A 16748-nucleotide genomic window follows, 5' to 3' on the forward strand; every position below is an offset into this window, starting at 1 on the left:
CAAGCAGCTGACCCCAGATATTTTCACATCCCATGCCAGGAATCACAGATCTAATCTGACTAGGTGTAAAGCACTTAGTAAAACAATGATATCAAACCACTTTCATCACAGATATCAAGGAAAAAGTTATATTCTTCCAATCTGGAAATTAAAAGTAAAACTTGTATATCTAATAGATATGCCTGCTAAATGAACAGAACAAATTTTATATAAAAAAAAACAACTTAACTTGTATGTCCATATAACTAATAGATATGTCTGCTAAATGAACAGAACAAATTTTATATAAAACACCTCTCAACACTAAGAATCAGTAAGCAATAATTTGAATGAAATTGGCCAGATCTATGTGGATTGCTTGCACCTTCAGCACTGGACAATGGCTACAGAGATAAGCCTAGCCCGACTGTTACATATGTTACTGGGGGAGTGTGGAGGTGCTATACCTGGCCCACCACTATAACCCAGTATATCCCAAACTTGTTTGTTTAGTAAACATCCCAGATAAACCCGCCAATTTGGATCAATGTGTCGAGTCCATCAGGGGTCAGAGGTCAAGCTGATAAACACATCTGGTGCCCTCCTAGGTCCACCATAACTGAAAACACTAAAATCTGCTAAAGTCTATCTCTATATATAACTAAAACACTAAAATCTATCCCTGGTACTAACAGCAATAACTTAACCATCAATTTATATTGAAGGTACTTTACAATAATTATGTGAACATGCAGGTTGTTACCACAATTACCAACTTTTACCTAAATCTGGCCCAGATATCTACCTAACTGTGGTACACATCACCCATATCTAACTAACTCTGGTACCAAACTTTGTCACCGATATCTATCTAACTGTGGTACACATCACCGATATCTACCTAACTGTGGTACACATCACTGATACCTACCAAACTATGGTACACATCACTGATATCTACCTAATTGTGGTACACATCACCGATATATACCTAACTGTAGTCCCATACTTCGTCACCGATATCTACCTAACTATGGTACACATCATTCATATCTAACTAACTCTGGTACCATACTTCGTCTCCGATATCTACGTAACTGTGGTACACATCACCAATATCTACCTAACTGTGGTACACATCATCCATATCTACCTTACTGTGGTACCATACTTCGTCACTGATATCTACCTAACTTTGGTACACATCATCCATATCTACCTAACTGTGGTACACATCACCAATATCTACCTAACTGAGGTACCATACTTCATCACTGATATCTACCTAACTGTGGTGCCATACTTCATCACCGATATCTACCTAACTGTGGTACTATACTTCATCACTGATATCTACCTTACTGTGGTACACATCATCCATACCTAACTGTGGTACACATCATCCATATCTACCTAACTGTGGTACCATACTTCGTCACTGATATTTACCTAACTGTGGTACCATACTTCATCACTGATATCTACCTAACTGTGGTACACATCACCAATATCTACCTAACTGTGGTACACATCACCAATATCTACCTAACTGTGGTACCATACTTCATCACTGATACCTACCTAACTGTGGTGCCATACTTCATCGCCGATATCTACCTAACTGTGGTACCATACTTCATCACTGATATCTACCTAACTGTAGTACCATACTTCATCACTGATACCTACCTAACTGTGGTACACATCACCGATATCTACCTAACTGTGCATCACCGATATCTACCTTACTGTGGTACCATACTTCATCACCGATATCTACCTAACTGTGGTACCATACTTCATCACTGATATCTACCTAACTGTGGTACCATACTTCATCACTGATATCTACCTAATTGTAGTCCCAAATTTCCTCACAGATATCTACCTAATTGTTGTACCATACTTCATCACCAATATCTACCTAACTGTTGTACCATACTTCATCACCAATATCTACCTAACTGTGGTGCACATCACCAATATCTACCTAACTGTGGTACCATACCTATCATCGATAACTGTGGTACCAACTTGTCTATAAGGCTGTCTCAAGGCTACAACGGTTACATTTCCGGAGATTCTACATTTCCTGGGATGAATTGAACCAGAATCTGATTGGCTAGAATATTGTCCTTACCTTGACTAGTGACTGGTCCCTTTCTGGAGACATTGATGGTCCTCGCTCCTTCTTCCATGAAGATGACATACTAGGCATGCTCAGAGCCTGCATACTACCACTATCCCCAAGGGGAAACAACTCTGGTTTCTGTGTGGCTCCTGATTCATCACCAATAGTTACACTGTGTTTACGTATATCCTTATCCTTGCTGCCTCCAGAGAACTTGCGTTCGCGGTGTAGCACACTTGCAGAGCTTGCACTTCGCCCGATAGACTTTTTATTGTTAGATGTACTGGAGATTGTGACACTGGTTGGGACATTAAGATAGTTGGCACGCTCCAGGGTGTTAGTAGGGGACTGATTGACGGGTGTGGTTGGGGCCGACGTAACCCCGTACATCACAGAGACAAAACTTGGGGGAGGACCGTCACTGTCAGGCGACAGCATACCCTCCTCCTCTATAGAATAAGACATGGGGCTGCCACTACCACCCGTATTACACGTTGTATCAAACTGGACAGACAGTCCTTCATCAAACGATTCTTGAGAACTCAGGGTACGCTGTCGTTTGCCCTCCTCCTGACTGTCGGTATCCATAGTAGCCTCCGGAGTTACCTCCTCCTCGGTCTCCTGGCTACTGTCCGTTGACAAATGAGGAGTACTTTGAGACGCTGTAATCAAATGAGGAATATCTGATTGATCTATTGATTGGCTTTTGTCTGAACTTGGGTCACTTTTGGATTTCTGTTTTAAGGATTTTCCGTTTCCTTTTTTCTCTGCGGGTTTCATAGTGTCAACATCACTGGTATTATCACAGGATTCGGTCTGAGTTTCGCTCTGATCGTCCTGCTCACCGTATGATGCCTCGTCCATACTGTCACTTTGGCCAGCCTGACTGTCTGTCAGCGACAGGTCACTTGTTTTCTCCACCTCGCCAGGGAAAGGTGGCGGACTCTCAGTGCTCGGAGACTTTAGAAGTGTGCCGAACCCGTTCGAGTCCATTGTTCCGCCCTCTCGGAATGTTGTCTGAGACTGGGGAGGGTGAGTCACATGTCGAAGGGATGTGAGTCGACTCTTGGTGTTCTTGCTGGAGAGAGGTGTGAGCTCAAGGCGTGTGAACCTCCTATTGGCAGGACCAACCTGATCGTCTGGCCTCGACACCTGTTCCTCACCCTGAGAATTAGATTTATATCGCGATTTAACAAAACCACCAAAAGGAGGTCTCCTTTTGGAAGGATTAGTCTTGTACAATGTGAAAAATTTGGAGTTTGTGTCAATTGAATGAAAGGGTTTCACTAATCCATGAGGTCCCGACTCATGATCTGATGTCACATCCAACCCTTCATCATCTGATACGGGTGCAGCTTTCCGTACTTCGCTTTTGGCACGTCTGAATTTTCCGGACTCCTGTCTATATCGAGGGAGAGTACTCCCTTTGTGTTTCTGGTCACTATGACCACTATAATGTCTTTCAGATTGTCCAAATTCTTTTTGATGGGAATATATATCTGGTGTACGAGCTTCAGGAACTTCAGGTTCATCAGTCACACCCCCTGATGAATCCTGGCGATTTGCCTGTAGCTGACCGTCGGAGCTCGCTCGCCTCTCAACACTAGATTCCTTATGTTGAGGAAGCAATTGACTGTCACTGTTGGATTTCACTTCGTTCCCCACGTCTGGAATGTTTCCTGTTCTGAAATCGTTACCCCCTCGTCCACTCTTTAACATGTCTGTGAGAACTTTAAGACTACGACTACGGTTCCTGTTGAGAGCGGACACCTTCTCCTCCATGGAAGGAGAGCTAGGGGTTGGTGAGGCACGCGGGGACGCATGTTGAGACTGAGATCTTTGGTGTAGAGGTTTAGGGAACACTTTTGGACGGTTATAGATTGTAAAATCGACCTTATTCAGTTCTTTGATGTCTTCCATTGTTTTATCAATGATTGCCTTGATTTCCCCTCCCCTTCCAGGATCTGTTTTAGAGCGAGCATGACTAGATATTCGACCGTTACCTGTAAATTCAGGAAGTTTTGGCCTGGCTATCTTTGGAGAAACTGAACACCTGGCTGGTTCTTCCACTGTATCTTGTTCTTTTGATTCTGTTTCATCTTTGTCATCCTTTGGCTCTTGTTCCTGATCCGATCCTGGATCTAACTCATGATTTATGTCATCATCGTTTTGTTCCGGTTCATTGCACGTCTCGTTCTGTTCTTCCATCGTGGGGTCCATATTTATTTACAACACGTGATTTTTAACACAGCACTAGTAACATTCCTAGAACATAAAGCATCTTGTGTTCTGTACACAATAATGATAAATACCACAACAAATTATACACACTATGTACAAAAAAGAAAATTTCACAGTTTCACAAACACAACATAGCTTCCACGCACTCCTAAAACATGATATTGAATTTCACCGCTGAATGCCACATTTGATAAATCCCACTACATGGTAGGTTTAGGGTCCGGATAACCCCGTCTGTCAAACGGTCATCATTGGTCTTGGGGATAGTGACCACAGCTCGGCTCCTCTTTAGCCTCCACCATGATCCTGGGGTCATATCACCTCATCTGCAATGACACAAAGGCTACTGTTAAGTAAGGATAACAGTTAACAAATTAATGTACAAGTCATGATCCTGGGGTCATATCACCTCATCTGCAATGACACAAAGGCTACTGTTAAGTAAGGATGAACAGTTAACAAATTAATGTACAAGTCATGATCCTGGGGTCATATCACCTCATCTGCGATGACACAAAGGTTACTGTTAAGTAAGGATGAACAGTTAACAAATTAATGTACAAGTCATGATCCTGGGGTCATATCACCTCATCTGCAATGACACAAAGGCTACTGTTAAGTAAGGATGAACAGTTAACAAATTAATGTACAAGTCATGATCCTGGGGTCATATCACCTCATCTGCAATGACATAAAGGTTACTGTTAAGTAAGGATGAACAGTTAACAAATTAATGTACAAGTCATGATCCTGGGGTCATATCACCTCATCTGCAATGACACAAAGGCTACTGTTAAGTAAGGATGAACAGTTAACAAATTAATGTACAAGTCATGATCCTGGGGTCATATCACCTCATCTGCAATGACACAAAGGCTACTGTTAAGTAAGGATGAACAGTTAACAAATTAATGTACAAGTCATGATCCTGGGGTCATATCACCTCATCTGCAATGACACAAAGGCTACTGTTAAGTAAGGATGAACAGTTAACAAATTAATGTACAAGTCATGATCCTGGGGTCATATCACCTCATCTGCAATGACACAAAGGCTACTGTTAAGTAAGGATGAACAGTTAACAAATTAATGTACAAGTCATGATCCTGGGGTCATATCACCTCATCTGCAATGACACAAAGGCTACTGTTAAGTAAGGATAAACAGTTAACAAATTAATGTACAAGTCATGATCCTGGGGTCATATCACCTCATCTGCAATGACACAAAGGCTACTGTTAAGTAAGGATGAACAGTTAACAAATTAATGTACAAGTCATGATCCTGGGGTCATATCACCTCATCTGCAATGACACAAAGGCTACTGTTAAGTAAGGATGAACAGTTAACAAATTAATGTACAAGTCATGATCCTGGGGTCATATCACCTCATCTGCAATGACACAAAGGCTACTGTTAAGTAAGGATAAACAGTTAACAAATTAATGTACAAGTCATGATCCTGGGGTCATATCACCTCATCTGCAATGACACAAAGGCTACTGTTAAGTAAGGATGAACAGTTAACAAATTAATGTACAAGTCATGATCCTGGGGTCATATCACCTCATCTGCAATGACACAAAGGCTACTGTTAAGTAAGGATGAACAGTTAACAAATTAATGTACAAGTCATGATCCTGGGGTCATATCACCTCATCTGCAATGACACAAAGGCTACTGTTAAGTAAGGATGAACAGTTAACAAATTAATGTACAAGTCATGATCCTGGGGTCATATCACCTCATCTGCAATGACACAAAGGCTACTGTTAAGTAAGGATGAACAGTTAACAAATTAATGTACAAGTCATGATCCTGGGGTCATATCACCTCATCTGCAATGACACAAAGGCTACTGTTAAGTAAGGATGAACAGTTAACAAATTAATGTACAAGTCATGATCCTGGGGTCATATCACCTCATCTGCAATGACACAAAGGCTACTGTTAAGTAAGGATGAACAGTTAACAAATTAATGTACAAGTCATGATCCTGGGGTCATATCGCCTCATCTGCAATGACACAAAGGTTACTGTTAAGTAAGGATGAACAGTTAACAAATTAATGTACAAGTCATGATCCTGGGGTCATATCACCTCATCTGCAATGACACAAAGGCTACTGTTAAGTAAGGATGAACAGTTAACAAATTAATGTACAAGTCATGATCCTGGGGTCATATCACCTCATCTGCAATGACACAAAGGCTACTGTTAAGTAAGGATAAACAGTTAACAAATTAATGTACAAGTCATGATCCTGGGGTCATATCACCTCATCTGCAATGACACAAAGGCTACTGTTAAGTAAGGATGAACAGTTAACAAATTAATGTACAAGTCATGATCCTGGGGTCATATCACCTCATCTGCAATGACACAAAGGCTACTGTTAAGTAAGGATGAACAGTTAACAAATTAATGTACAAGTCATGATCCTGGGGTCATATCACCTCATCTGCAATGACACAAAGGCTACTGTTAAGTAAGGATGAACAGTTAACAAATTAATGTACAAGTCATGATCCTGGGGTCATATCACCTCATCTGCAATGACACAAAGGCTACTGTTAAGTAAGGATGAACAGTTAACAAATTAATGTACAAGTCATGATCCTGGGGTCATATCACCTCATCTGCAATGACACAAAGGCTACTGTTAAGTAAGGATGAACAGTTAACAATTAATATGTACAAGTCATGATCCTGGGGTCATATCACCTCATCTGCAATGACACAAAGGCTACTGTTAAGTAAGGAAAGGTCATTCTGTAAGTAGGGATGAACAGTTAACAAATTAATGTACAAGTCATGATCCTGGGGTCATATCACCTCATCTGCAATGACACAAAGGCTACTGTTAAGTAAGGATGAACAGTTAACAAATTAATGTACAAGTCATGATCCTGGGGTCATATCACCTCATCTGCAATGACACAAAGGCTACTGTTAAGTAAGGATGAACAGTTAACAAATTAATGTACAAGTCATGATCCTGGGGTCATATCACCTCATCTGCAATGACACAAAGGCTACTGTTAAGTAAGGATGAACAGTTAACAAATTAATGTACAAGTCATGATCCTGGGTCATATCACCTCATCTGCAATGACACAAAGGCTACTGTTAAGTAAGGATGAACAGTTAACAAATTAATGTACAAGTCATGATCCTGGGGTCATATCACCTCATCTGCAATGACACAAAGGTTACTGTTAAGTAAGGATGAACAGTTAACAAATTAATGTACAAGTCATGATCCTGGGGTCATATCACCTCATCTGCAATGACACAAAGGCTACTGTTAAGTAAGGATGAACAGTTAACAAATTAATGTACAAGTCATGATCCTGGGGTCATATCACCTCATCTGCAATGACACAAAGGTACTGTTAAGTAAGGATGAACAGTTAACAAATTAATGTACAAGTCATGATCCTGGGGTCATATCACCTCATCTGCAATGACACAAAGGCTACTGTTAAGTAAGGATGAACAGTTAACAAATTAATGTACAAGTCATGATCCTGGGGTCATATCACCTCATCTGCAATGACACAAAGGCTACTGTTAAGTAAGGATGAACAGTTAACAAATTAATGTACAAGTCATGATCCTGGGGTCATATCACCTCATCTGCAATGACACAAAGGCTACTGTTAAGTAAGGATGAACAGTTAACAAATTAATGTACAAGTCATGATCCTGGGGTCATATCACCTCATCTGCAATGACACAAAGGCTACTGTTAAGTAAGTGAACAGTTAACAAATTAATGTACAAGTCATGATCCTGGGGTCATATCACCTCATCTGCAATGACACAAAGGCTACTGTTAAGTAAGGATAAACAGTTAACAAATTAATGTACAAGTCATGATCCTGGGGTCATATCACCTCATCTGCAATGACACAAAGGTTACTGTTAAGTAAGGATGAACAGTTAACAAATTAATGTACAAGTCATGATCCTGAGGTCATATCACCTCATCTGCAATGACACAAAGGCTACTGTTAAGTAAGAATGAACAGTTAACAAATTAATGTACAAGTCATGATCCTGGGGTCATATCGCCTCATCTGCAATGACACAAAGGCTACTGTTAAGTAAGGATAAAAAGTTAACAAATTAATGTACAAGTCATGATCCTGGGGTCATATCACCTCATCTGCAATGACACAAAGGCTACTGTTAAGTAAGGATAAACAGTTAACAAATTAATGTACAAGTCATGATCATGCACACAAGACTCAATCAGGTTATCAGTCCTAATTCTGCACACAAGACTCAATCAGGTTATCAGTCCTAATTCTGTCTTAACATATTACAAAGTTAGCTCCCTTGCGGGTAGGTATCCATTGTGATGTCATTATTTTGTGAGTGCAATTCACACCGTTTTCTCCAAAGAATATGATTTACACACACAAACGCATGACATCACAATCAACACCCTTCGGCAAGGACAGATAACTCAATAATATGCAAATACAGAATAAGGTACCGTATAGATGGTTATTTATCGCGAGCTTGGTTTTTTGTGGTTTTGTGTGCCATTACTATTGCTGTGAAAATTTAATGCTTTAAAATTTGAAAAAAGGATGAAGATGTATGTACTTGTGTACCTTTATGAGTAGCTGGAGGGAGGGCCCAGAAACAGCCTTGACATTGTAACTCTACAGGTTTATATATGTATACCTAGTAACCCTGACCATTACCTCTGGTGATCTCACACTTGGTATAACACTTACTACAAAGAAGTATCAAATGTTTAAAACTGGCAAATGTGACAAAAAAGTGTATTATTTATCATAATTATTCAACCCATAAAGTCTTCAGGTCACTACAACAAATTAGAGTACTTAACAGGACCATAGAACAAAATATATATCCCGCATATATCTAAAAGTACACCGAAACTGTGACCAACAATTTCCCAGTTGTGTGTTAATCTCTCTCATTGTATAACAAGATCGTCAACTGTTGTACAGAAGATACACTTCAGGCTTTATAAACCAGATCAGTTTTTGTATTGTATGATGCTCCAGTGTGTAAGCCTGACAACTTTACAGATGATATATATCCGATACATTCCATGAAGAATTTTAATGTGGACTTTTTGCACATATCCGCTTGTGTAAGTTGTAAGTAGCCAGATTCCTTGATTAATCATGCAGAATTGACCTCTTTTTGTGATTTTAGGTGTACAGTATACATTTCATGTTATCGGATATATACAAAGAGACAGAAATTGCGTGGGTATAAAATAATAGAATCTATGTTAGATATCCACCCCTTAACTATATACAATATGCGATTATGGGATAATGTTGACTGGATATCACTTGTCAACAGGACAAGTTCTGAATTTAAGAAACAATTCGCATGTAACCTCAAGCCCTTTATAGTATATATACTGTACAAAAAATGTATCACAAATTATGATTAAGTTAATTAGATTTTACTTGGTTGACATCCAATTGTTGGGTTTATCAACCTGTGAGGGTTAGGGTCTTAATGTGTGTAGTATCTATACAGAATTGAATTTGATCATCAGCCCTATTTGTTCATCTAAGTAATTAAGGTGATTTATAATTATAATTACCTAACATAAATACAAATACAACATGGCAGACCAGTGTATTTCTCATTTTCTCGAGATGAGCTATTATAGGTTTTGGTTATGTGAAACTTGAAAATTTTATCTCCATCCGTGAATCATCAAACCAATCGCTATGAACCTTGCAATAAATCAAAATAATGACATTAAATGCAATAAGTCTACAAGGTATGTATAATAATGTCAACCTTCCATGATAACAAAGTACATTTTGTGTTGTGATATGTCAATTTTGTATTGTCATTTCCTTTTTCCGTGATCCTTTGGTAATAACCCTGTTTATGAAGACACCTGTCTAATAAGACACATTTTTGTCTGTCCCTTAATTTGCTTGGGGTGTCTCATTACACAGGTTTAAGTGTATTTTTTCAAATGTATAGAACTTCACAATATCCAAGCACATCTATTTTATGTATTTTATAAAAAGTTATAAATGGATAGCCCTCTTAAAGTCTTTAACCAAACTGATAGTCTTAACCAGAATACACCAGTTATAAAGTACATGTTCATATTGTCAAAACTGACCTTTTATATATTTGGAAGTTAAAATTCATCAATAATTCTTTATGAAAATTTGTCTATTCAACTTGTATATGAAACCAATATATCCTATATATGGACTATAAATGAATATTGTTGATAAAGGTTTCCTTATCAACATATATACTAACAGTGATACCGATAAGGTGCTTTTTTTAGTGGTATATGGTCAAATTTCACAATGTCATTACGTAAACTATTTCCATGGGGTAATAATTTCTGGGCATGACGTTCATTTGAAAATATAACAAAAAGCATAAAATAATTCTTTTAGATTAAAGGTCTTTCTTCAAAGTGTTAATGGCCACTATATATTTTGCATCATACTAAAACCAAAATCCCGGCCTCCATTCCAATCTTTATTTTTCAAGACTATCATATAATTAACACCTATAGTAGTATGATCATAATGTTGGAAAAAAGTGGTATATATATTATATCCTCATCAGTGAACTACTGCCTAAACCACCGTCGACTCTCCGCATGTTTTTATCATCAATCCCAGCACACGGCAATGAAAAACTAAGGTGTGGAGAAACTGCCTGAAAGTCTACGGAACATGGAATACGGTTCTGAGGCCAACAATTAGCAAGGATACAGTGAATCTACACAGAAATACACCCACACTGTACAAATCCTCACCAATATGTGTACGCTATCAGTAATTAAATCCATTACAAGTTTTTTTTTATCTCCTACAGTGCAGATGTATATCAAAGTAGACAAACTTTTCATAATACCCATTTAGGCTACTTTTCTACTACAATGGTCTTGTTTAAGGTATAAAGTATTCTTACGATACAGTACTGTATTTATCAAAATAAGTGCCCTTCAACTATTAGTATCATTATATTCCTCTCTATCTGAGGCAATGTTGAAACATTGATCTGGGCATTACCCCCTAGAACAAATGTTAATAGGGATTAATCATCATCGTGAACCAGCTAAGAGGCCATGCCAAAAAGAATAAAGCTTCAGGTGGAAAGTGAAAAAAATAGAAATTCAAAATATATGCTTTAAAGTAACCCCCTTTGGCTAAGAAACATATTCCATAACGTATCAAGTTTTCTGGAAGGCCACTTTTACTGATTGGCATGGAAAATTGGTTGCCATGGCAACAAGGTCGCATGATTGGAAAACATAGGTACATACAGTATAAATTGTCAAAGCAAACCCTTGTCTTATCCCTCTGTACTCCAGCATAATTGTATGGCATTTTTACTTCTTAATTTATAGTGATTAAAAACATGTATATTTTGATAACCTGTCTATACCAGCCAAATATGCTGTTGCCGGTGACATTTACTTTTTCAATACCGTCGTACATTGATGTATACTTACATATTTAGCAATGACATAACTACATGTATAGAGAACAATCAATTAGTTTACAAAACATTAAGCAAATATTCTTTCTCTGGGATAACCTGGAGTATGTATGCAAAAAAAAGTTACAGGACAAACCCTAAAGTTATAATTTGCAAAAAAATCCTTAGAACTATTCTTTGACCTTGTCCTTTCCGTCTGACCTTGAGATTTTGTTAGGTTCAGAGATTGTCGCCCCGCGAATCATTAGACCTCATTAGATCAGCATATCTCTCAACAGAAACTGTAGAACTGTGGTAACAAAACTAGGTCTTGGTAGTTACCGTGACAACCATAAACTTTAAAGCACACAATATTGGACAGTCTTATCTCAACTAACTACATAACAAATGAGAAATCTGAATCTTGGTGTAAGAAGACTCCGTTGGAGTTGGTCTCATGTCTCAGAGATTTGTACTGTTGTCATATTATATGTTTGAATGGCCTTCCTGTAGGCAATCATTGCCGAGGTCAGGGGACATGTTAAGTGTAATGGTTTCACCCGAGACGACCAGATCTCGTTACACGGTCATACACAACTGAACCTTGATACATATAAAACATATTAATTTAACACCGGTGTCAAACATTACAATTCTAAAAACATTCTACCCATCAAAGCTATCTCTCCCTGCTTCAAATATCCATCATCTTGAAAATTTAATTTGGCTGACAATATCATTTTGTGTTGACAATCTGAACAGTTTCATGTTCACAGCTATTAAGAGACCTAGGGAAAAAATTATCACAGAACTGGCCCGTCCAGCCATGCCATATAGCCATGTCATAAATATCGTAAGACACTTGTGTAATAACACCATTGTGACATCACAGGTAGCTTTGACGTCATAATCTTTATATGACGTCGCATAATTGTCCCTGTAGACGGAAAAGTCACATCTGAGCCGGATTTCTACTGTTTTATATATCTAGACAAAATAAAAAAGTTTCACTTTTATTTCTATTAACAAAAGTTATGTGATAAATAGAATCTTTCACTTGTGACTATGTAATATGAAATTTATCAAACTTGTTAAAGGCATATATCAAATTATTGAACTTGTTTGCTAAATTTCACATTACATATTCACTCATGTAAGATCCTCTAAATGTATGTATCAGGATATATTCAAATTGCAGAACAATCAAATTTCTAATGTGTAATTTCATGTTGGAGCCTCAAAGGCCAAGTTGTTGAGTGGCTCCACACTTTACCAATCCACTCGCCCTCTACTCTAGGTTTCGAGTTTGAGTCTTCATGGCTACAGGACAGGCCATCATTCGAAACTTAGTGGCTACAGGACAGGCCATCATTCGAAACTTAGTGGCTACAGGACAGGCCATCATTCGAAACTTAGTGGCTACAGGACAGGCCATCATTCGAAACTTAGTGGCTATGGGACAGGCCATCATTCGAAACTTAGTGGCTATGGGACAGGCTATCATTCGAAACTTAGTGGCTATGGGACAGGCCATCATTCGAAACTTAGTGGCTATGGGACAGGCCATCATTAGAAACTTAGTGGCTATGGGACAGGCCATCCTTGCCAAGTACTGTAGGTCAGTGTTTTTTCTCCAGGTGCTTCTTTCCTCTACCAATCCTAAACTTGTCATGTCATTAAATGACCGAGACTGTAAATAGGGCCTACAAACCAATTTATATATATTACTAGTCTGTTTAAAGTGAATAGTCGGGCAAAGAAAACCAGTCTAAATGCGTTCATTGGCCTTTCAAAAGTTCTCACATATTAATACAACGGTCAAGTTCTGCTTACGTTTCCCAGTTCTGACCAATGAAATAAAGAAAAGTTGAAGGCATTGAAAGCGAGGCTGCGTGGAAATGTAACCACGGATGAGAAAGTTTATTTTTCTATTCCATAAGAAATTATACTGGATACATTCACACCATTTTTACCGACATTAGCCATCCTTGCCCGCCTGTTCACTTTAACTGCACATCTCCTGGCTAGTGTACATGTAATGTAATTTGGGATTGAAACCTTGAGCTGCATACAAATTATGCTGATGTTGCTTTATTTAATGACTTCTTGTATCATATGTTATTAATTAAGTCTGCCCAATTACTCTATAAAACTGACACTAGATAGATAAACATGGTGACAATATTATCAGTTTGGCCCAGCACTTCACCAATTAACACAATCCAATAGCTCACCAAACACAAAGTCTTTTGCATGTTTATGGTTTTACACATGTATATTAACATATAAAGTTTATACAATTTATAGCATAACATCAACCTAATATTCAACACGGCGTAATTGTAAAAACTATAATGATCCCAGAAAGCTCTTGAAAGACACATAGAAGTCAAATGATTGCTACATATAGACTACTCTGCTTTTCCCTTCTCTCCTCCATTTTCCTACTTCCAAACACTATGGCCTTAACTTAGTCCTTTCTGTGGATTTATATGAATCTATAGATCAACCAAAATCTATTCATGAAAATGGCCAAAAAATCTTAACTTATATTGTTAATTCAAAATGGCCACCAGTCAGCCTTTTTGTTTTCCTAAATATTTAGTCCCAAAATTTCACATTTGTCAGAATTAGTTTCAATCAAAATGAAAAGTATTCTCTAAGTGATACAGTTCAGGTGATGATTAAAAATGCACCATAAACACGTTCTAGGACACCAACATTCGATATCATGACCCATTTTCATCCTGTCTATCACTTCCACTTTCATACATTCAGACATTTTAGTGCTAGACTTCCACCTCTTGAGTTTGAAAAATGCATGGGGCGATTGCCAGGTACTGGCCACAGCTCGGTGGTTTTACTGCAGGTACTTCGACTTTCCTCCCGTTCACCTGACCAGTCCTTAAATGACTCTGGCTGTTATTTGGACAAAAACACTGACCCTTTAAAGCTAAAAAGGATTTGAAAATATTGGATGTAACACTTTAAGGCTTAAAAAACTAACAGAGTCAATGGACTGGAAGGAGAAAGGTGTTATTTCTTCAAAGCCAATAAAATCGCTGAATTTAATTATTATCCAATAAAAACAGAAATGAATAATCCGGAACTTATCCAGGCATGCAAGGGTGTTTATTCTGTGTATTGTGTGGTATAAACCGTCGCCACAGGCTTAGATTGAGCCCCAGTTATCGAGACATGAAGAGATACTGTATCTATACTGAAAACCTATAATAAGATTCCATTGTTCCACAACAATCCTATACCCCGGTTAGCTTTAACAGGATCAGAAACACTAATGTTTATAAAAAGTGCATTAAAATATTATTGTGTATATTTGTGACAAAAGTACTGATTCTATCACAGGGAAGGTCATAAGGTACAAAAGGCCCTACAAGTGGTTTGTTGGGGAACATTCCTCCGTCCACAAACACTTTTATCACGGTCTTGTCATTCAGGATAAGTAAATATTTTTGTCAGGTTTTGTAGTGGGGTAGCTTGTGTATATTATAAGTTAATAACGCTGGTGTCTGTGTCTACAGCTTACCTGTCCATAAAGAGATTTGAACACCTGTAGAATTGTTGTTACTTTTAATATTGGTCAATGGGATTAATATTAATATCTGGGATTGTCAAATTTGTAATTTGGACATGTACAATATATACATAATGTCTTTCTCAGTTAACTTATGTTTAATTTACACTGATATTAACTTAATTTTATGTACCTAGTAATTCTTTGAAGTTACCAGAAAATGACTACCTGGTGTACATTTATCATAAAGATATCAAATTATCATTAAAATCATATTTCCTCCTAAATGGTTTTTCAGAACATTATCAATATAATTTACACAACAACATTAATGAAGTTGTTATCACGAGGTTTAACATTTGCCCCAGCATCAACACACCAGATCTTGATGATGATCATGACCTTCACTCCTTCAAGGTCACGATGTATAGACAGGAATGCACTAGGGTTCTAATCAGGATAAATAATGCATCCCATTACCGGTAATTAAAGGCCTGTATAGTTAAAAGGACCAGAAACAGGTGATGCACTAAACTCCAATTCTCTCCCTGGGGGATACTGGAGCCAAGTCTGATTGAATATTAAATTCACATCAAATATGTACATTGTTTAAAAATGTATTACAATTTGTACAATGTATCTTTTCACAATAAATGGCTACAATGTATGATTTTATTACAAGACTTAAAATGGTACATAGCTACATTGTAATACTATGTAGCAATCCGTGTATACATGACAGTTCCAATACACATTGTTTACATTTTAATTCACTATCAATTAATTAGAAAATAATTTGATATATAACATTGATCACTAGCATTATTATCTAACAGGTAAATAGTATATAATACAACTTTATATCACAATAACGCCCCTCCCCTTTCCTTCCTCCCATCCCCTTGAACTTCAAACCCAATACACATCGATCCATTCCTGAAAAGTTTGGAGTACCGTACTCATTAACATAACGGAGAATATCATATCCAAACTTTCCAGAAGTTTTCCCGTCGCTGAGAAAGTGAGTCCAGTATTAATCCAGTCCGACATTAACAACACGAATTCTTCTCTGACCCATACAACACTGTTTACCTTTCCCAATGCAAACTCGGTTCCTGACCCGATCGAGAAATTTTGACAGCCGACCACCAGAACAGCTTTAAAAGTGATTCGCTGCGAACAAAGCCCTCACTATATATCACACATATGTAACACAACAACTTGACTCTCTGAAAATGGCTGCAATCAAAGTAAATAACACCATAATGGTCAGTTTCAAACTTTTCCTCACCTTGATCAACTTCGGTAAAACCCTCCGCCATTTTGAGATTCTGTAACCCCGTTCTCCCCTTTCAGCACAGAGCTATAGTCTGTATCTGATAACTGAGTACGCGT

The 16748-nt window shown here is 37.9% G+C and overlaps 1 protein-coding gene across 1 annotated transcript; it reads right to left on the bottom strand.

The window, feature by feature from the left end:
- Nucleotides 1–2101: 2101 nt before the first annotated feature.
- Nucleotides 2102–16748, bottom strand: LOC138326791 (dentin sialophosphoprotein-like). Its single transcript, XM_069272793.1, has 2 exons — nucleotides 16645–16748; nucleotides 2102–4677 (listed from the first exon to the last, which is right to left on the bottom strand). Exon 2 carries the CDS (start codon nucleotides 4328–4330, stop codon nucleotides 2102–2104), a length of 2229 nt encoding a protein of 742 aa, XP_069128894.1. The 5' UTR covers nucleotides 4331–4677; nucleotides 16645–16748.

This window comes from Argopecten irradians, chromosome 7 (assembly GCF_041381155.1).
Source record: "Argopecten irradians isolate NY chromosome 7, Ai_NY, whole genome shotgun sequence".
NCBI classification, from domain to species: domain Eukaryota; kingdom Metazoa; phylum Mollusca; class Bivalvia; order Pectinida; family Pectinidae; genus Argopecten; species Argopecten irradians.

Excerpts from the sequence above, each read along its gene's own strand:
- LOC138326791 (XM_069272793.1), bottom strand. The coding sequence starts at position 4,330 with ATGGACCCCACGATGGAAGAACAGAACGAGACGTGCAATGAACCGGAA.